Source organism: Lissotriton helveticus, chromosome 5_1, assembly GCF_964261635.1.
Source record: "Lissotriton helveticus chromosome 5_1, aLisHel1.1, whole genome shotgun sequence".
Lineage (NCBI taxonomy): Eukaryota > Metazoa > Chordata > Amphibia > Caudata > Salamandridae > Lissotriton > Lissotriton helveticus.
Genome location: NC_136065.1, coordinates 2,049,223,259 through 2,049,246,353, shown reverse-complemented (window position 1 = coordinate 2,049,246,353; position 23,095 = coordinate 2,049,223,259). Strand labels below are relative to the sequence as shown.

Here is a 23,095-nt window from a genome sequence, read left to right as displayed (position 1 = left end):
AGGGCAGACAGTACAAACAATAAATCCATGCCCAGCCAAATACCTGCTTTTATAAGAAAAGGTAGTGTTTTATTTGTATCTCTACACATGCAAAAAAAATGCGACATTCAAATGCAACAACATAATCCCCTTTGCGATCGGGGCTCTAGTAGCGGTCAGGTAAATACCTGTCCCACCCTCCTTCATGTAACTTGTTCAGGGTTATTTCCCATTCACTGGTGGATACAGCAGGGGATGCAAACTATTAGGCCATTGTTTGACCTGACAGTCTTAGGGTGGCTTCCTCTCAATATTTCGCCTTCCTCCTCCATTTTTTCGGACCTAGTTTTTGCTGGTATTAGGACTCTGTACACTTTAGCACTGCAAGTGTGCTCTCGCCTCTAAACATGGTAACATTGGCTCATACCCAATTGGCATATTTAATTTACCTATAAGTCTCTAGTAAAGTGCATTACATGTGCTTATGGCCTGTAAATGTAATGCTACTTGTGAGCCTGCAGCCCTGATTGTGCCTCCCACTTAAGTACCCTTCTAACCATTTTTTAGACCTGCAATTGCAGGGCATGTGTGTGCAGTTTACCGTGCCACGTCGACCTGGCTAACAGTGGCGGCCACCACAAACAAAAGGTGGTGGGACAGAGTTTAATAATTAAAAAGGAAGACTTACCTGATACCTCTGACACCACCACTTCAGTACACTTCTGGACCTGTGAAGGTTGCGAGGAAGAGTGACTGCTGTGCTGCTAAGGACTGCCACTCAGCCAGACTGCTGGTTTGCTGGACTCCTGCCTTGCTGTGCTACCCTGCTCACTGCTGTTCCCCTGCCTGGTTGAGGTCTGGATCTGCATTAGTTAAATCCTGAGTGACTCAAAGGGCTAGCTGTCTGGCCTACTGATCGTAAATCTCAGGGACATAAAAGACATCCAACCACCCTGCTTCTGCCCCCCAACAGTGCCCTGCCAAGTGGTCCCACCCCAGTCCTGGACCCTTCACAGTGGGATTAAGGTGTTGCTTCAGCAGAACCCACACATCTTCTGTCGAATCGGCGCATCCGCTGCGTGGATCAACACAGACGCATCCCACGGCTGCGTGGATCGGACCCAACTCATTGTCTACGGAACCACCACTGTGCGACGCTCTTCCCTGAGCAGGGTCTTCACATCTGTGTTGACGATGACACCGAAACTCCACATCGTAGCACCCTGCTTATCGGAGCAGACTCTTCGTTGCTGCTGCGCGGATCAGGACCAGTACATCACCACCTCTGCATGGATCAGTACCGGCGCATTGCCTTGTCTGCAACACGCATTCTCGATGCAACCAGGATTAAGATACTTTGGTTTAGCAGATCTCACTGGGTCCCAGTATCCGGCCTGCGCTCTATCGCAGTCGGCCTGAACTTTTGACTTTAGCCAAGTCACGCACGACCAGATATCTCAAGTAAGAGCTTATTGCTTCAAAGCGCTATTCTACAGTTTATTCTTTAAAAATTATTATCTCAAGTTCTACTTATAAAAGTTTTCTTGTTCTGGTCTTGTTCTATTTATTAAATTAAGCTCTGTTTTTTAACCTGGTGTGGAACCTTTTTGTGTGGTGCTTTCACAGTTTTACTGTTTGAAGTGTTGCACAAATAGTTTACACATTGCCTCTAAGTTAAACCTGACTGCTCGGTGCCAAGCTAACAGAGGGTGAACACAGGTTAATTTAGTGGTTGCCTGCTTCTTACCCAGACTAGGATTGTGGTTTTTGCTTAACTAGGGCTAATGCCCCAGACAACACAATTTCTAACATTGGTGGTCAGTGGTGAAGATAGGACTTGTGTTGTGCAGTGCCATACAGTGATTTGGTGTACACTACTATTCCACATCCAAGACCAATTAGAATTTTAAATTCTCCCTGATTGTTATTTTTGATTGTTCCTCAAAATCATGTCTCTGGCTGCTGGATCTACAACTGCACCCGCAACAATGAAATTTTAGCTGGTCAACATAGAGCTATACACTGTGGCCCAGCTCAAGGACTTCTGTAAGGAGGTGGGACTTCCTGGCAAGACCACCACTTGAAAGGTGAAGTAGAAGCAAAAGGTTCTCAGGGCTTGGGCAGAAGCTCACTACGTTCTGGGTGAGACCACATTAGAGGATGATGGGATGGAGGATGACCCTTCTGATGAAAAACCTGCAGTAGAAGGGGAGGAGTACACACCTCAATTAGAGCAGGGTGCATTGTCTTGTCCTGCGGCCTGTCCACAGAGGAAGTAGCAGAGAGAGGAGGGAGGAGAGAGAATTTAAGCTGCAGATGACTAAATTAAAAATAGAAGCAGAAGAGAAAAAAACTGAAAGGGCCTTGGAGTCAAAGAGACTGAGGCTGAGAGAGCCTTAGCAGAAAAGAAACAGATGCCGAATATAGGGAGGTAGTAGTAAACAAAAGAGAGTGCACGTGCTGCTACCTAGTCAATTACCCTAGTGTTTGCAAAACATATGAAAATTAAACCAATGTTTTGTGATCAAAAAGTATAATTTTTTTATTTTATTTTACGTCAATTATTCACTTTTGACCTTTTTTTTCAAAAATTGATTTTGCCAAGTTTATCTTTTACGACCTTATGTACATCAAAGAAAATTACCATTAACTCAAACTCCTATTTACAATCAACATTCTAAATACATTACAAAATTATCTCAATCAAACAGTCAATCATACCAGCACGTGCACTCTCTTTTGTTTACTACTAGCTTGTGGCAAGCTGTGCTGTTGGGAGCCCAGACCCAGTGGTGGTGTTAAAGAATATAGGGAGGGACACATTTCTGACAGAGGTTGGGGACCAAACCAAGAACACCCCTATAAAGGCCATTTTACTTGTAAAGTTTGGGCTAACCCCTGAGAAGTTTCACCAAAAGACTCAGGGAGAGCCAGAAGCTCCCCAACCAATCCTCGGTAGATGTTTTGGACTACTCCAGATATGCATTGAATGGTTGGGTACAGGGCAGCACAGTAGATGATTATATTGGGTTGTACAATTTAATCATAAGAGGGCATATGCTCAGTATCTGTTTTGTAGAGTTGTGCTAGCACCTAGTTGATAGTAAGCTGATTGACCCCAGCAAGCTTGCTGAGGTGGCTGACCTCTTGGCTAGCACCAGAGTGTCCCAGAAGTTCTCGGGGGAGAGAGGGAGTGATACCCACAAAAGTGGTCAGGGTTCCACCCAGAAAAAAGAGGGGAGAAAAACTTGATAGTAAGGAGTTCTCTAAAGGCCCCAAAATAATTCAAAGGGAGTAGTGGGAAACTGTTCCAGTCTGAACCTAAGAAGAAGGCGTCATTTGAGAGGCAGACAGGGAGGTTTGTACCCCAAGGTAATGAGTGCTACACATATGGGCACTCCAAGGGTGACTCCAAATGTCTCAAGAGGGCACAGTCCTCCACCGGTGGGCAGACACCTTGAGTGTAGCACTTGGGGAGGAGGCAGTCTCAATTAGCTTTGGGGGACAGGCAGAGGTGATCCCAGTTTCCTCCGGGGGAGGGGGAAGGGGGAAGAGATGTGCTAAAAGTCCATATTTCTGCAAATACTTACAAGTATAGGCAATGGGTCTTCATCACAGGGCAACAGTTGGATGCTCTACGAGACACAGGAGGCATTATGACAACTGTCAAGAGTCAGCTGGTGTCTGCAGAGCGAGGTTCTGCTTTCATCAGGCCATTCAGCTGCATGTCTACCTGGAAAGGCAGAGCTACTGGGCTGCTAAGTGGTTCTGGTTCTGAGCCTTGCATTCTCTCAGCTGGTGCGGCAGAGCTTAAGGGGATGTTAAGACATATACAAGGTATTAACTTTAGAGGGCGAACACTTATTCCAAACTGGGAGCACTGGTGGCATTCATTGACTGAATCAGAGGTGCGCTCTCTTGCAGCGCAAAGGCCATTTGCATGCATTTTATAGGGTTTTTTGGGTATGAAGCAACAAATGTTTAAATGTTTTTCCATCATCAAGTCGCAAGCCAGGAATCCCAAGAGGAGATGAGATGTTGCTGGTCAGGTCGGGCAACTGGGATCCCCAATTGTCCAGACTGGTTTCAGTGTAGTATTGTTGCATACTTGGTCTCAGAGCTGAATACTGATTTCAACCCAGAAACCATCAGTAGATGAAGGCATTGTAGGGTCTCTGTGAGGTTCCAAGTACAGGCGATCTGGAATGGTCAATACACAGGTTCAGAGACCCGCACACTACATTGGCTGTGTCTGAAACAGAACACAATGCATATAAAAAAAGGAGCCTATTCACCAAAAGCATTTATGAGTATTAGAAGTAGTACTACAGGAGAACACTTATGTACTCTTACACATCTTTGTGAATCGCCTCTAAGACCTCTGAAATGGTAATACAATGAGAATATTAAGAGTCTATTCATATATGTTAGTACAAATAAAAAGTACTGTGCCCTCTTTCAAAATCTACTAATAGGAAGTTGGGCATTTTTGGACTGATTCATAAAAGATTGTTAGAGTACGTAAAAGAGTACTACACGCAAACTACTTCCAATACTCATAAATGCTTCTGGTAGCAGGGATGGTACTTCTATCTGGAAAGTGAAAGGACCTTCGTCCGCACAGCTTGGTAAAAAGGAGTCTAGCGATAGATATTCTAGTTCTCCGTGGTTGCGTGATGCCCAATATCTCTTGACCACCTATTTGTAGCCACGAGGCTCGGGCTGAGTTGAGACGAAGCCTGCATCAAAATGTAATGAAAACATTGGTGCCCTGGGCTTAAACTATACAGTGACTACCCTAATGTACACTGCAAGTCACACACTGAACTTACGGTTTACAGAAAATGTCATTAATGCAAACATATTGGTCCACAAACCTTACCAGATATAATACAGCTACCTGATGTACTGATGATGCGCCCACAACTTAGAAGAATCAAACCTTGTGCCAGTCAAGCATATTTAAAACCACAGAAAAATGTAACATACCCATAAACCAGTCCGGTTGAGCTCAGAGAAGAATGCAGGAGCTTTACTCGAAAACCTTCTGCTGGTGATCAATAGTTAAAGGGCGCTTCTGTGCAAACCTATTCAACAAAAAATTAGTTGGCTGAAGAACTTGTTAATTGGGAGCTCCCACGTGAAATAAAATAAATATATGCTTAAGCTGACATAGTTACTGCTAGTGAACCTCCTGGGACTTGTTATCAAGTTTAGAGATCCTTTGTATGAAGTATACAATTTAGACGTTGTTGGCACATGTAGGGAAAAACATATCTTTTTACCTGCAGACCTCATATTTTCGGTGGCATAAATATCTGTTAGCACTGTTTATGCTGCTCTGCCCTCGCACTGATAGTATGTGCTATTTCTGAGTATTTAGCAAACCAGACTGCTACGCTGGCTGATATGCTTCAACCTAAAAAGGACATTTTGTCAGTTTCTAGGAGAATACCCCCAAACCTCTTCTAATGATTGAGGTTTGTGGCTTCTATGCCCAGTTTGGTCACTTATGTTCTCTTCCTGTTTTTGATTATCACTTGCTGCTACACTGATCCGCCAACCCACTCACACACTTAATCACTCATCCAAGCCTGCTGCGATGAGTAAATGGAGAGATGGGTCCTAATATCCATCTTACTGGCCCTTGAGGCCTAAAATCCCTTGAATGCCCATATTGTATGGACGGGAAACAACATTTTCAACACAACCATTACATCGCACTACACTTACAACGCAGTCATTACATCGCAACATCCTTTACAACTCATGTCACTACAACGCAGGCATTACAACGCATACAATTACAACGCATGACACTACATCGCATGTCACTATAACGCAGGCATTACAATGCATACCATTACAACACATACCATTGTAGTTAGAATAGACATTTTTAACCCCTCCACTATCCAACACTTACCCTACTGTTGCACCCCCTGGAGTTAGAATAGTAATTTTTACCCCTATACTATCCAATACTTACCTTAAATGCAATGTAATGGTATGCGTTGTAATGGTATGCGTTGTAAAGGTAGTATGCGATGAAATGGAATGCGTTGTAAAGGTAGTTTTTTTAAATGTGATTAAGTGTCATGCGATGTAATGGAATGCGTTGTAGTGGATGTTGCGATTTAAAAACTGCGTTGTGAGTGCATGCATTGTAAATGTATGTGTTGTAACATCATACATTCTGAATGGACACATTAAGGGCAGGCCTCAGTCTGCACTGACTAGGGCGGCCTGAAGCTCCAGAGGTCTATTAGTCTAAGAGGACATCTCTCTATGAATCACTGTACAGCCCGGCCCGCTTCCCACCCATCCACTGTTGTGGGTGCTGCAAGATAGCCTCTGGTTGACCAGTGCTTAGAAAAGGTAGCTGTGCTTGGTCTGCACACTGTGTGATCTTTGCCCAGACAAACAGAAGAACTGTCCTTGACTGATAAACCGCCTCCACATATATCAACAACATTATTTGATCTAAGTGTTCTACGACCCCAGGTCTCATCCCTGCATTCGATAATAACAGTAAGGCAAGTAAACAGACAAGAGTAGATTTCAGCATAATCGCTTCTCGAAGGCGGGGTACAGATCTGTCAGTCTCAGACAGTTCTTCTACAATCAACAAACTACAACATTTGGGTTATTTTTTAATCACATTAAAGGTATGCTAGATAAAACATCTCGAAACAGTGTTAAAAGTGGATTTTGATGTAAAAACATATGGAAACCTTGCTGCTGAAATACAGTTGCCACCTGGCCCCATACACGCCAACATTTTAGAAGAGGAAAGTAGTAGATTTAAAAAGAAAAATTAGGGTGAATGTTTTCCCTCATTGACATCTATTGAATCGGAGGCAAATGCAAGCATAAGACAACCAAAATTAAGTGATTTTTGGCTTAAAGAAATTGTGAGTCTCCCTCCTGAATCAGGTCTACTGCGATGTATGTGAATGGTATTTGAATATCCCTGCTCGTACAAAATTAATAAAAATCAACTAAAGCCAGTATCCTTTCTTCTTATCAGTACACACTTGAAACAGTAAATCTTAGGAAACACTTTAAAATGTGTTCTGGAGCTCAGCTGCCCCACTGACCCTGGCTGAGAATTAAAGTAAACAACGGATAGGGTTTCATGTAAGTCCTACTCAAGAATCAGGTCTGGTCCTTTGCAGTATCTTAAAACATGAACAAATATCCGGTATTATTCTATGAGAAAAGTAGCAACCCTGCGCTAAAATAACTTCTGATTTTTAGGTCGAGCCTAAATAGCGCTTGTGCTGTAGGCGAACTGTTGTATCTACTTTGTGGAGTCTTACACCTCCTTTGCTTAGGATTGGCTTATCTTTGTGTCATTTAAAAATGCGAGTGTAGTAATGGCTGATGGGTATTGCATGTCCCACCTTTTTTTAAAGTTAACTCCCATGGAGCATTGCCTTGGGAGCGAGCAGCGGTGCGCATGCTGCTTGTGTGCCTTTATCTTGTTGTATTTGTTATTTCCATATTGCCGCCTGTCCCCCCTCCATACCTTCCTGGGCTCGGCCACTTCCTTACTGTCGGTCTGTGATTGCTTTTAGTAACACATGCGTTACACAGGCTCCACCTTACTACCAGCCGCTACACTTAAAGTTACCAAGAAAACCAAAGGGCTCATTAATGGCCTGACTCCGTTTTTCACTCCATCACCTGATGGTCGCAGATTATGTGGTGAATTCGTAGACTTTTCAAGGCACTACCAACCATTATCTGCCATTAGATGCTATTGTTTTAAGACATTCAAAACCACAACACACCGGATTAGGCGTTCACACATATGAAAACATAAATATTACATCCCTCAACATAACTGCTCAACAAATCTGACACTTTGAGCAGCACAGACGAAACCAAAGTGCACATTGTGGAAAGTTTGGCAGAATCATGGTTATTGTTTAAGATGAATGAGTTGGATAATCCTGTTTAGTCAGTCAGTGCTCCACCCATTATCTACAACAGAGGCGCACCCCATTGCTAATATCAGAGAGGCGAGACTGACACCTTCGAGTATTGTTAAAGGTAGTTTCCACATTATACAGAACTCTAGCTTGCCTTTCAGACAGTTTCTGGTCACTCACTCTTCGCAGTGATTGGACAAGACTTCACCAGCCCGTACCTGGCTGGATTCTATGTCAGGACCGGAGGCTCCGATTATGCTTTTCATTTCTTTACTGATATTCACAGCAGCCAATAAAAAAGTAACCAAAACACTACAATACCCATGAACACCTACAGGTCACATGATCAACCACAGAGTGTCCAGAAACTGATAACTCATACAGTCCATGTATACAAATATAGGCAGTAAACATATTTAATGATAACATCTAAGCAGAAAGGGTTTGGTCCATGCATTGAGATAGGCTTTTTCCATGCAAAAGAAGCCCTCTGCTAAACCATTTACAAATAGTGTATTAGCCATTATTCACAAAGGCCACTCCGTACTGTTTGAAACTTGAGAGCCGGTTGAGGTGGTGTGCATTCTAGAGGGATTCCTTGGTGGAGATTTAATGTGGGTGTCTGTTTCGCAAACCGTTACTTCCTGTGATTCAGATGTCAGTTTTCTCTGTTTGTGTCTGTTTACGTGTCTCTTGACTACTCTCATTCCATACACAGGGAGTGTTCTCGGAGTGTTGTGCGAAGTTCATTAATGGAAATGTCACGTCACCTCCAAATGAGCTAGGATAGATGCACAGTGGCATGTGTTATCTTAACTAATTGATCACATTTACAGGCAAGCATAACCTGGTTGGCGCATGGTATACAACTTCTGCACATCTAGGTCCAGTGGTAATACCAAACTTAATTTCCCAATGTATATGTGGCTTTATATCTGGCAAAGTAGGCGTGGTCTTTTCTCAGGATTGTTAAGCGGTTTGGTTATTGATATTTCCTGTAGAACCAACCCTACCAAATATCTACGTTTTATTGATATGTTTGAAAATTAATTAGTTGCTTACTCTCCCTTAATTTAAGTCAATCATTTTGAGTTGTGATGGTTTTACGGTTGCTGTTTTCCCTCTGATTGCCCATCACAGTTTTTTTCTCCAGGTGTCGTGTTGGTTCTTGATAGCATTCTGCAGAGATACATTGTGTTTGTTTCATGCAACATCCATAAAAAACATTTATTTTGCATCAAAATAGGGCCTGATATGAGAAATGGGAGGGTGTCACAGATTATTTCCAGTAATAGTAGTGACCGGCTGCTTTTACAATATTGAAACCACAACACTATCCCGGAATCCACAACATGCCACATGGTTCCACTCCACACAATTATACACTACACCATGCCACATAATTCTACACAACGGCACACAATACAGCTCCATACAATTCACCACACAACAAAATGACACTCCACATAATACCACTCAACACCAAATAATTACACTCTAGTCCATACCACATAAATTCACCACAAAAATCCAGTCTATGCCACGTAACAACATTCCATATAAATACACTATACACTATGCCACATATTACCACTCAACACAACGTTCACTCAACGCCACACACTTCCACGCTACACAATTCAGCTCTACACATTTCCATTCCACACCACATAATTCAACAGACCACATAATTCAACTCAACAACGCATTTACAAAACACAACACATACATCCAATCCACACCACAACATTCCACATCATGCCACAAATTCAATAGCACACCACATATGTAAACTCTAAAATAATTACATTGCATGACACACAATCCCACTCCGCCTAATTCCAGTACACTTAATACCACATAATTACTACCCACATAATTCCACTGCACACTTTGCCATATTATTCAAATACACAAATCCACTCCACACCTCACAATTCCACTATACACAATTCCACAACTAACAATTCCAATCCAACCCACATATTAACTCTCCACAACACATGCATTCAATCCAAAAATAAAATGTATAGATAAGAAACATTGTCATTTACAACGTCAATAGGTCGTACTCACAAATGCGAGACCTATTTGCACTGCAAATGCTTGTTCCTAAAGGTCTCTGGAGATATGGTAAAAGGGTTTTGTGGGCTAACAGCACATGGCCTAATTGTAAAGTGCTTAAATTTGGAGCAAACTCGACACAGAACATCATCCTAAGAACACCATTCGGATTGTGAACCATGGTGGGAAGCACCGTCTGATGAGCGGTTTCTCATCGGCAAGGACGAGGTCGCTTGTAGCCCAGTAAGCTCACACTCAGAAATCATGGTGTTCATCAATCAGGGAGCAGGAAGTAGATCAACTTCCACCGGAAGCAGATAGACGAAGCGGAAGTCGTTAGTGAGCAACAAGAAAAATGTCAGGGCCTCATGTTTGGTCAATGAGGGCGAGCTTTGTCTGGGAGCGAGGGATCCATGCATACGGTGCATCACTTCTTTACTGACTGAACATGTGCTCGGTGCTAAGGTTCATTCTCTGCCCTCCTTGCCTAAAAACATGACGACAAACATCTCTTGTTGGTAGGGGGTCAGCCTTGGACTATTTACGCACCAGACTCAGAGGAGGGGGCCCCCGCTGCATGGTTGTCTCCAGTGACTGAACCCATAAGATTCTCGGTTGTTCAAAGATACACACTGCTGGTGGTACAACATTCATGATTTGAATCCAAATCAATCGGGCATAGGTTTCGAGTTCCAAAGCATATATGCCTATATTTAGAAGAGGAAAGTGGGAGATAAAAATAAATGTAATCTGGAGCAGGTCAACCGATGATTGTTGATAATAGGCCCTTGTGAATTCCCATAGAAGCCCAGGTTCTGGTGTTAACCTTGAGCTTCTATGGGAATTCACAAGGGCATATCATCAGGCCCATTATCGCCACTTTAGCGGCAGTTTCCTGCCGATAAAAGCGGCGATAATGTATCGCCCTTTCTTGATAATATGGCCCTAAGTTCTATACAAATGTGAATACAAATGTAAATGTATAAACAGGTCGAATGTTCTGTGATGTTTAGAAACGAGCTTAAAAGGTACTTAGTACACTATTAGGCATCTGTTTATACAACATACTTTGAGGGCCAAATAGGAAGACAGGCAGCTGTTCATCGAAATTTAATTGAACTCAATTTCCTGGTTCATTTCTTGCAAATTCTATTCCCCCTCACCAATTTAGTGGTACCATGAACTATTATAATGCCAAAACTATTGAGAGCAAGACTGTGTTCTGCAAGTTAGTTTTGATTTGGATTATCTCAAGCTAAGTGATTATGGTACAACTGCATATCTACATAAACTTGTAGATCTGGCCAAAAGTAAAAAAAAATAATGCATTGTTATTTAGAATTAATTTGGAACATAAGGTCCGACTTCTGAGGTTCAGTGACCTGCCGTTAATTCGCAAATACAGGTTCTTAGGGGCAGATGTATCAACCAATCTTTTAGTCGCAAACGCTGCGAATCACAAAAAAACTGCGTTTTGCGACTAAAAAATAGGAAAAAGGTATGTATGAAAGTAATCGCATCGCAATATAAGGAATCGCAAAAATTGCGATTTCTTACGTTGCGAGAACCTCAATTCTGCGAATTATATTGCGATTTCTTTATTTGCGATGTTTCACGTTTGCGAAAATCGCATACAAGAATACGCAAATTAGGAAATCGCAATAACATGTATGAAACATTCGCTAATAGCGAAATCGTGAAATTCGCAAATTAAGAAATCACAATTACCACCAAGTGCATGCAGGTGGTAACCAGGTGGATGTTGTAAAAAGCAACCCACAATGCAACTGAAACTTCCCAAATGGTAGGACTATACCTGATAGCCAGGAGGCTGCGTATCCGTGCCCTTGCACAGAGGAGACAGAGACAGGAGCGCATATTCAGACTGCGCTTCACGCTGTTCCAGCAGACTGAAGAGGACATCTATGATAAGTACAGGCTGCACCCACACACTATCTTGGACCTCATAGCTGAGCTGAAACCCTTTTTGGGGCACCCAACAGGCAGGACACAATCAATTCCTACCCATGAGCAGGTATTGTGCTCACTGCACCTTCTGGCCTCAGGGTCTTTTCAAGGAGTCATAGCAGAGGTTGGTGGGGGGTCCCAGATTGCTCTTTCGTGCTTTTTTCATGCCTTTTTGGATGCAATGCTGAACAGGCTTTGACATCACATTTACTTTCCAAAACAGGCATTACAAGAAACAAAATTTGATTTTTATTAAATTGCACGTTTCCCCCAAGTGATTGGCTGCATTGATGGGACCCATATTGCCATCACACCACCAACAGCTACAGAATATGTCTTCAGGATTCGGAAAAGCTACCATTCCCTGAACATCCAGATTGTGTGCAATGCCAAATACATTATCAATGACATTCTGGCAAAATACCCAGGCAGTACAATTGACTCTTTCATTTTCCGACATAGTGGGATACATGGACGTCTGAGTGCTGGACAGTTTGGAGAGGGATACCTGCTAGGTAAATACATATCACACATCCATCCATCCATACATTACTAATTTGTTAGTGGAACATTGACTCACTTTTACTTTCCATCCATGCAGGTGACAGTGCCTACGCAGTGCGAGACTTCATCTTAACACCATATCTTAATCCAGCAAATGTAAGTGAGAGAAGATACAACAGGGCACACCGGTCAACGTGCAGCGTCATAGAACGCACAATTGGCATTTTGAAAAGCCGTTTCAGGTGCCTACATAAAAGTGGAGGGGCATTGCAGTACAGGCCTGAAACATGTTGTAAAATAGTTGTAAAATAGTAACAAGCTGCGCAATGCTACACAACATTAGGGCTAGGCGTAGTTTGCGAAGTAGCGCTTCGCGAAGATACGCGAAGCTACGCGAAGTGCACTTCGCAATACGCGAGCTTCGCGTAGCACTACTCAAACTGTGCAGTAATTATTGCACAGTGCGGACAAGCATCCGGTCACTGTGCAATCATTGAAAACGGCATGCTGTAGTTTTCTGCCTCTCGAGGAGATTTTTCCTCAAGCTTCTGCTTTCTCAACGCGGACTGGTAGTTTCTCATCGCGAGCGGTCGCGAGCATACGCGACCACTCGCAATGAGAAAACAGACCACCCCGCGTTGAGAATCTTGCAAGGAGGTTTATTTGCCACGCTCGGGATCGGCAACTTGCTGATTGTGAACGAGGAAAAAGTCTCGCCAAGATGTCATTTTGCTTGCTCGCGGTCACCAACTTGTTGTTGAGGACCACGAGCAAGCACAAAATGACCGCTGCACTACGCTACGCTACGCGTGTTCGCGTAATGCGAAGTTGCGCAAACTTCGCAAACTACGCGAGCGTAGCGTAGTGCTTCTCGCAGGCTTACACAACATGGCAATGAGGAAAGGCACTGAAGTTGAAGTGAGCGACTCAGACACATCGGTTGATGATTGCACACCTCCCCCTGGCAGGGTAGCAGCAGGAGTAGGAGCTGCAGCTGGACGCCAGAGACGGTCTGAGATCACACAAAATTACTTTTAGGTAAGAAATGAATGTAGTCTCACAAAATATCTGTGTCACAGGTGCTGTATTTATTCACATTTTACACACCTTATTGGTATTGGAACCTATAACATGTTACAACACAGTCATGGCACTGTTAAGTAGAGTAATTTCAAAATGATAGTTTTGTTGCTTCACCATTTTAAACAGTAGTGTACTGAAGCACTTCACTTCCTACGGTGGCGGCTGGGTGCAGGGCGGTATTCATATTGTGTGCTCTCCATTCCATGGCTACTAGCAGCACCATGTCTGCCACTTCTGTATTGAGTGACTGGCAATGTAGGAGTGTTACTGCTCCTGATGGAGGTCTCCTCACTTTCTCCAGAGACCATTAGGGTGCTGACACCAGAGTTGGCTGTTTGCAATAGTTCCACAGCATTTGTGACTTGCTCTAGGCCTCTAGCTATATCTTGGCTGCAGTGAGTCATCTGCATCTGCATGGTGATGCTGCGCCGTGTGAAGTTGGATGTCACTGTGCAGAGGCGGTTTACAGCCTTCGTGTAGCTGTGCATACGTGCATGTGCACGTTGTGCAGCCCGGTTTCTAGCACTTTCAGTGCGCTCAAGTGTAGAACATAATTTTTTTATTGCACCTGCCATCGTCATCATGCCCTCACCCATGTTACGCTGATTTCTGTTCAAATTGGACAGCTGCCTGTTTATTGACCGCATTGCCTTGTGTTGCAGGCGCTACACTTGAAGCATGTCCTGCTCCAGTCCTGCAAATACAGTGGGTGTCTCTACATTTACACTACTACTCCTGGACAAGGACCTTTGTGCTCCATATGTGCGTTATCTTTGCTGCAGTTGCTGTTGTCCTAGGCTCTCAACAGGTTCCTGAGTGTCTTCAATACTGTCTCTTGCATCCACATGAATGTCCATGTCATTCTTCAAAGGAGGCAGAGGGGGCACATTTCTACGCTTCCTGCACACTATTGGTGTGGTCACACATTCCTCACTGCTTTTCGCTTCAATGCCAGTATCAACATGGATTTGGGAGTCCTTTTTCTCAGCAATGTCCCCTTGTTCCCTTGATTGTACTGTGGATGTAAAGTGGGACATATGAATTTGTGTTGTGTTATGCAGCTTAGAACAAATAAAGTTTACGATTTTGAAGTTCTATCAATCCTGACACTCTCATGTAGCCTAAAGTCCAAAACACAATGTGAGCATGTGTATCATTGCTTTCAATTACAAAGTATCCTTCATGAAACTACAACTCCCATGATGCATTTGTATGGTATGGAGTGTACCTGGACTCAAACTTGTTTACTTCATGTCCCTCTATCTACACTGCGTGCATGCAATACCAAGCTGATTACATCTTTTTGCCATGCATCTTACCTTGAGAACTGGAAACAGGGTTGGAGCTGTCAATATAAGCCACTCCACTAACACGCTCAGGCAGGAGAGTGGCCACCACAAGTTCCTCATGTTGTGTTGGTTGTTCAGCAGTGGAAGTACCACCACCAGTCTTCTGTGCCTCCTTCAACATGGCTGCCACCCTCTCTTTAGATCTCTGGCGCATATCGTACCATCTTTTTCTTAATTCCTCTATGGTACGTGTGGTGACTCCAACACCATTCACCTTTTGTTGTATTTCAAGCCAGATCTTCCTCTTCCTTGACTCTGGAACCTTCAATGCTTTCTTCCCAAAAAGCAGTTCATGGCTGCAAACCATTTCCTCAATCAAAACCTCTTGCTCCTTTTCTGAAAACTTGTGCTTCCTTTTCCTTTTCTCTGCCTCCATGCCCTCCTGTGGCCTCTGGGACTCAATTGTAGAGGTAGAAGTTCTGTGCAGCCTTCAAACACTCTCCTAACTGCTACTGGGTGTGGCTCAGGCAAGCAGGTGCAGGTAATCACTCCCTCTTCCTGGTTGTGATGTCATCAACCTGCACCTGCTCTGCAGATACCCGGTTTTGCGATTCCTGCGCATTTTTAGCGACATTTAGGAAATCTCTACAATTTAGCGATTAATTACATACATCCCGTTTTGCGAATCTGCAACTGCGAATCGCAAAATATCGCAAATACAGATTCACAAAACCGAATCTTGATACATCTGCCCCATAGTCAAGTATTACTCACTGGAGCAAAATTGCCCATTTTGCAAAATGAATGTCAATCAATCAATTTTTATTGATTTAGACCTCGTCAGAGATTTACAATATAGAATGTATACAAAATCTGTGCGATATTATAAACAGAACAATTCATATACTTGACTACTTTCAAACAGTGGTAAAAAAGTTTTGAAAAATGTATACAGTTTGTAACACATTTGGAGGTGATCGAATTAAATCAAACAGATCATTAGGATTAAGTAAATTATATCTAAGACACATTGGCTTTATAAAATGGCACTCAGTTTGAACCAGGACTCTATTGGGGCAGACATATAGAACATGCACAATATCTTGAACACCTCCTCTGCATAGTTAAGCAAAATCCTGACTTAACACTTGTGTCACTCCAATGTTTAGCATTGGCTTTTAATGGTAGGATTTCTAAGCAAAGCATTAATTTACAGCATCTGACGCAGTGATCCAGTTTAAATCTCAAGTATTTTTTATTAATTTTATACTCTAAAATAGCAATAAAAGGCCTATAATGTGATAATTGAGAACAATGTGAGATGTCTAGATCAAAACTTAGTCTTGGTGTCATTTTGTTTCAGAAAAAACTTCATAAACACAGGTGACCAAGACTGTAAAACATTAATGGAGCATTGAAAGTGCTCCAAAGCTTTCTCGAGATTTTCGTTAAAAATGTACTATCTTGCTCTAGCCTTAAAAGTTTTGTGCTGTAAGAGAGCTCTCAGGAAGCCTTCTGCATCATGCAGTAAGTTGTAGGGCCATCTAATTGTATTTGCCTGAGCTCTTTAATAGGAGCTCATGGTAGTCAGCTCCTATTAATGCTTGAACCGGTGTAGCTTGGCTCGTTGTGGTTATCTTGTGTAGAAGCTTCCCTTCATTCAGATTTAAGATAGACCATTTTTTCCAGCAGTATACTCTAATGTATGAGATAAGGTAGAAGGAATCTTAGCGCAATAAATTTAGAGAAGGGAATAAAAAAATCTCTTTCCCGAGGAGGGGTAGAATCTTTTTAGGGGGCTTATATGGGCTGCAGCCTTAAGTTCCATATGCTGGAAATGGGAAGTGGTTTCTAATGCCTGTGAAAAGATTCATCCCAGGTAGGTATACTTCCTTACTACCTCGACTAGTCTCCCACCTAAATGCTGGTCACGGTGTCTGTAATGTTTCCTCTCTTTAAACGGTACTACATTTGTTTTAGAAATATTGACTTTTAGGTAATTCGTTTCTGTATAACAACGTCATCAACGTACATTAAGATGTATGTATTACGTGATACTATTTCTGGAGGATAATTACTTTACAAAACCTCCTTCGACACGCCCTTCTCCAACTGTCGCCCTCGCTCCCCACTCCCATTCCATTCCCAAACCCTACCACCATAACTGGGACACCATGGCAATAATTACCAAGACACCACAGGGGCCTTAAATGCAGAAGTTACATTAGGTTCTAAAAACAGGTGACAGAATAGATCTGCGTTGATTTTTTAGAGTGTTACAGACAAATAATTCATGATTATGGTCTGACACACAAGATACCTATTCTGAACTTCCACAAGCAGGGTTGTTTACGAGCCCCTCTTTTGTTTTCTTTATTAATATTTATATAAATTCTTTATTCCTTAGTGACCTACCAGATTGCTTCCTAAAAGTAAACAATGTATTTATAGAAGGGGGGATGGTGGCTATTATAGATGCATCCATTATTAAGATTTTTAAATATTAGAAAATGTCAACCTGCATTATGTCATTTACTTCTTTTAAACAATGAATTCACTTGTCTAATGGTTTATAAGTATATCTCTGCTGCAGTTCGACTTCGTAATATTGTTGGGAAATGAATTCCTGGGTAATATTTGTGTCGGTTAAAATTTTATTATGTGTATTATTGTTAAAATTGTATCTGTTCTTTTATGGCTGTTATTTAGCCGAATAAAGATTTTTGACTGACTGATGTATCTTGTGGCAGCCATTACTCATTATCCTTCCTGAATCGGTTATGACAATAAGTACTTTAGTTATGTAATTATATACATATATGTCATATGATTTATATTGTTATCTTCTTAAATGGACCGTCGGAGGAATGTATTGCTGGGGAATGCTTTGTTCTGATTTAAAATTTGTGTAGTAAATTACCATCTTATTTGTGAGTTCATTTATATTGTAATTGTGGAAAGGAGATGTGGTGTCTTGGTAATTATTGCCATGGTATCCCAGTTATGGTGGTAGGGTTCTGGAATGGATTGGGAGTGGGGAGCGAGGGCGACAGTAGTAGAAGGACAGGTTGAAGGAGAAAGCTGTCTTGCTTGCTCCAGTAAAGGATTCTTATGCTTACCTTCATACTTGTCTGAAGTTCCTCATGCGAAAGCTGTCTTTTATATTGTCACTTACCAATGAGCAAATATGCTACACTGTATTTACATTTTTAAAAGCTTTTTACGTTTGTATTGATGGTTTTTTACCTTTGTACTGTTGATGTTTTTATGAGCTAAATCATGTGGTTTTTCATGTTGATCAAAGTTGAGAACAGTATCACACTAAATGCAATAAACTGTGATGTTTTTCAGCAGATAAACTTTCAATTTCAATTGGATGGCAGGTGCCATATTTAATACTTAATAATTATCTCCAGTCCACTTCCCAAATGATAAAGCAGTATAATCAAATTCTAAAAGTTATTTGTTACATCTTTGAGGCTGGACTCTAGCATATAAAGATTTTAATAGTTGACACTCCTCACATTACGCAGGCGGTACATGTATTACTAGTACAAGCAGAAATTGGAATCACTACTTGGGGTATATTTACAAACTTAAGAGCTCAAGAGGTTAGGAAGAAGGGTATCTGATCTGAAAAATGTTTAAGATGTTGATAATAAAAACAAACCTTGGATATTGATAGATTCATAGGATCCTTTCTATGTCACGGTATAAAGATCAATAATATTGACATATATCAACTACCAGCATATCGTCAACGTTAGCATACAATGGTGCGTGTAGATTTACAATTCTTAACTCCACATCAACTTGCCTTCAAAATATGTTGGTAGTCAATCCAGTGGCTGGGACACCAAGGACAATAACAGATGATCAAAGCAATGACGTCAATAAAAAGAGTAAGATAATAACCTTATAGATTTTGACACCAGGCATGTAGCACCACAACCAAAGGATGCAAGGTGGTTGACAGCCAGAGAGCAGAAGATGTTCCTGCTGTGCATGATATCATGCTGGCAGACGGAATGAAGTCAGAAAGGACCTTAGAGGTCTGGTAAAAGTGTGGCGAAGGTTTCCAAACATTGTAACATTGCAAGATGTCAATATATGTTTACGTAAATAAATAACAAATTTGAAGGAACATTTTAAATTAAAAAAACATTTACTGAACTTATTTTGATCCTGACTTATGTGTATACTCTTCACTGGTGTATTTGGAAAATAGGCTTAAAATAGCATGTACCCAAGTACCAGGCGCCTCCATGGCTAAACGTAGGATCTCACTTCCAATAAGGATAACCACTGATAGCAATTTGGAATTCAGGCAAATGGTTAGGACCTGGCTCTTCCGTAGATTAGGCTTTTAAATTCCTCTTTGGCCTGAAGACGCATGAAATGAGTTTTTAGCAACAGTGCCCTGATTTCTCGACCATTCTTACACTAACATGGTTTAAATTCCTCAGGGGCAGAAAGACTTCCTACTACACCATGCAGCCTGACCGGCGTTGAGATTAAAGGTGGCAACTTTACAATAATCGTATCAGAGGGACCTAAACATGCGAAAAGATTGAAGTACATCTGCCCAGAAGGCATGTACCCTTATCCTGTACATGGCAGAACGTGCAACCATGCTGGCAAGTGGTCAACTATGAAATCTCCTGATGGGAGGACTGTGGAGAGAGCGATCTGCAAAGGTAAAGTCCAGCCGTGTTTTGTTGTTTTCCATAAAGACAGGTTCATGCTCCATAATTTGTTCTGTCTCCTCACATAACTGTTTGTGGGGGCTGTACTTTGCACCCCACAATCATCCTTCCCTTGCTACACTCAGGTGATAACTGTTCACTGATCAAACAATCACAGTGTGACTGAAGGCTAACTTGAGGGGTTCCTATCTCCACAAGTATCCTAGATCCTGTTGAAAAGAGAACCACCCCCGCATCCACACCATGAATCCTTAGAGGGGTAACACTCTTGCGTCAGGATTTGAATGTCAACACTTTCTTAAAGCAATCCCCTTTCTGTTTTGTGCATGTCCAGTGACCCAACACCACATTTCTGGGATTGGGTTCTAATCACCTCAAGCACTGTTTTCGGGCCACACTGGATCCCTTTTCTTCAAGCAGTGACCTAAATCACCTCACCACCAACCTTCCCTTGTGATCTCAACCATCATAGAACACCCTCTTCTCTGTTTCTACTTTCCAGGTGTTCTGGATACCCACATCTTCATTCATCCCTCCCCTCTGATCCTGCTCCTCCACACTTACCATTCTATCTTTCAGTTATCCAAAGAAACAATACACTATTTACTGCAACTACCCCACTTGAGTACACACACTAGTCAGTAATTGTAAAGGTGGTAACGTGTGCCTTCTCAGTAAATCACTCAAGATCACTCCCACTCCTGCATTCCAGCCTCTCCCTCAACCCTGAAGTCTACATTAGCAAAGAGATGCCTCCTTTCAGTGTGGCCATTTAACAGTCACCCAAAGCTATCCCATCCTATGAAGACTGCAGTGCTCTTCAGGACTCACTTCCTCTTGTAGCTAAATGACTTAGTGTTTGACCAGGGGCGGCTGCTCTGTTTGAGCGGGGGGGGGGGGGCATCGCCCCACTTAAATGCCCCCAAACAAAGCCCCAGAGATGAAAAATAAAATGATAATTTATCACCATTTTATTTTTCATCCACCCGTCCTGAACAGAGCATCAGGATGGGCGGGACCTGCTGAATGACAGCAGCAGGGAGGAGGATAGGCTATCTGGGCACTTTTGAAAGTGCGCATGTCTCTTTGGCCTGCTGTCTTGCAGCAGGCATCCATACATAAGCACCTTTAACCTCTCAACCCAGCTGTCTCATGACGGCTGGGTTGAGAGCAAGTGCCGCCCTCCAGGTCTCCATGGAGCACCTGGGGCCATATGTATCAAAAAGTCATTTTGCGATTCTGAAATAGCGATTTTTTGCGAATCGCTATTTGAGAATCGCAAAAGGCTATGTATGTAGGATTTGCAATACATTTTGGGAATCCTACATATTCCTTAATTGCGAAACGCAAATTATGAATCGCAATTAAGGAATACCTCCCCATTCATTTCTATGGGCCTAGAGGCTCATAGGAATGACTGGGAAGACATTCTCAATTTGCGATTAGCAATTAGCGAATCGCAAATTGAGAATGCAATTTCAAGGGTGCAGGGGTGTCAAAAGGACACCCTGTTGCACCCCTGAAATAAGCATGGGTGGACATGTGGCGCACATACATGCCCTAAGGGCATGTATGTGCTTCACATTGCACTTTGAAAAATGCAAAATGTGAATTTTTCAAAGAAATCGCACTCGAAGTTGGTGGTAATTTGCGATTCCTTAAGGCCAAATTGCACTTTTTTGGTGCTTCTTACATTACATTTAAGGAATCGCAAAATTTGCAATTCCTTAAATGCAATTGCAAAATAAGGAATCGCTAATTTAGCGATTCCTTATTTTGCCTTAATACATACCATTTGGCAAAATTGCATTCGCAAACGCCGTAATTCTGTGAATTTCGGCGTTTGCCAATGCAATTTTGCTTGATACATATGGCCCTAAGTCAGGCCACTCACACCAATCAGGACGTTGGTCTCATGCGAGGATTGGTCAAGGGAGTTGCAGCATGCAGTTTCTATTCAGTGGGCGAAAGAAAAGGTCTGGCACACGTCATGTAGAAGGTAAGTGTTTAATATTTTAATTGTAATGGATCGTGCACCCGTTCACCTCACCCTTGCTCCCCAGATGCCAGCCACCACTGTCTTTGAGCTAAGCTGAACCTCAGCCTAACATCCACTGGTATATAATTCTGTTTAGCTAACCTCTGTTCAGTTATTCATTGCTTAACAACAACTTAATCTCCATATGTGCATGTGCGCACACTCACACAAGCACATACAATAAAATGTCATCTACATCGTATTCATTCCCTGCCCATCATCAACACCTCATCCTTCTTAGACCACGCAGCCATACATAAATAGAATCCACAACATATTATTTCTATATGTACAGAATACAAAATATCAAATTTCAATAGATCGTAAACATTGGGAAGTACAGATTTACTATTCTAACTCCAAGTCTTTATAACTTGACAGTATATTAGTAGTCAATATTGCGGGTGTATATGCAGGCAGATATTAATAATTTGATAATATTGCAGCACACAACTTCATTGAACTTTCACAAGTCTCTCTACACCTTCACCCTGCATGCGTCCTGAAAAGTAGACTGCCTTTATGGGCATCATATTATGAGGATGAATGAGCATCTGGAGGCCGACCAACAAATGAGGAGCACCCTGATTTCACTCTCAAGATTGATGGACTCCTTTGACTCCCTCCTCAGCGACTTGCCATATAATCATCAACAGCTTGAAAGGGACTCTCTCCAATTCACAGTATTTAGTTTGAATCCCCACTGTTTTTAAAAATTCTTTATAATGTAAATCATGCTCTCAATGTTCTTTCTAAATGCAGAAGTCCGGTGCCCGAAGCCTGTGGATTTTGAGAATGGTGCATACTTCCCCAGGCAAAATGTCTATCACATTGGAGACACTCTGCAGTTTGAGTGTTTTGAGGGCTTCAAACTCCTCAACTCTGCGAACCGGACATGCTTAGCGAATGGAAAGTGGTCAGGAGAAACCGCTATCTGTGACGATGGATGTAAGTAAATTATGTACATCCCATATAAAGAGTGTTGAGGTCACCATAGTCAGATTTCAAATGTAATGTTTAGTCTTTCCATTATTCTCTGTTTCATCTGCAGAAAACCTGGAATAAAAAGTGATTAGATCACCAGGCATTTTTATTATTTCTTTGCCAAAAACTGTTTTTTTTTTTTTATTTGTTTATTGCACAATGAAGCAATCTTTTCTTACAAACAGATGGAGCAAGAAAATTATCCAGAACAATCAGATGCAAAAATAACCAAAAAGCCAACACTCTCATCGAGGGATTGCAGACTGCAAGAATGACACATTGCAATAATACAATTTTGTTTTTGCTGAAATCATAAATACTAAAATCATATGGAAACAGAAAAAAAATGAAAAGAACAGCATACAGGTGGCTAGTCATTTCAATAAATCCGCGAGAACAGTAGAGCAGATCAAACATCAGCATAACAGATTCAGTCTTAATATGGCGTATCCAAAAGTGGAAATATCAAAAACAGTAGGTACTGGCCAATCTTTCGTACAATCCTCATAGAGTAGGAATGAAGGCCTGCAATGACACTGGCAC

The 23,095-nt window shown here is 42.0% G+C and overlaps 1 protein-coding gene across 1 annotated transcript in view; it reads left to right on the top strand.

Moving 5' to 3' along the window:
* LOC144756263 (complement factor B-like) overlaps window positions 1–23,095 on the top strand; it is a 531,456-nt gene that overhangs the window by 6,002 nt on the left and 502,359 nt on the right. The window contains exons 2-3 of the mRNA XM_078645908.1: window positions 19,291–19,521; window positions 22,331–22,516. Of these exons, the coding sequence (XP_078502034.1) occupies window positions 19,291–19,521; window positions 22,331–22,516 (417 nt within the window). The remainder of the gene's footprint in view (window positions 1–19,290; window positions 19,522–22,330; window positions 22,517–23,095) is intronic.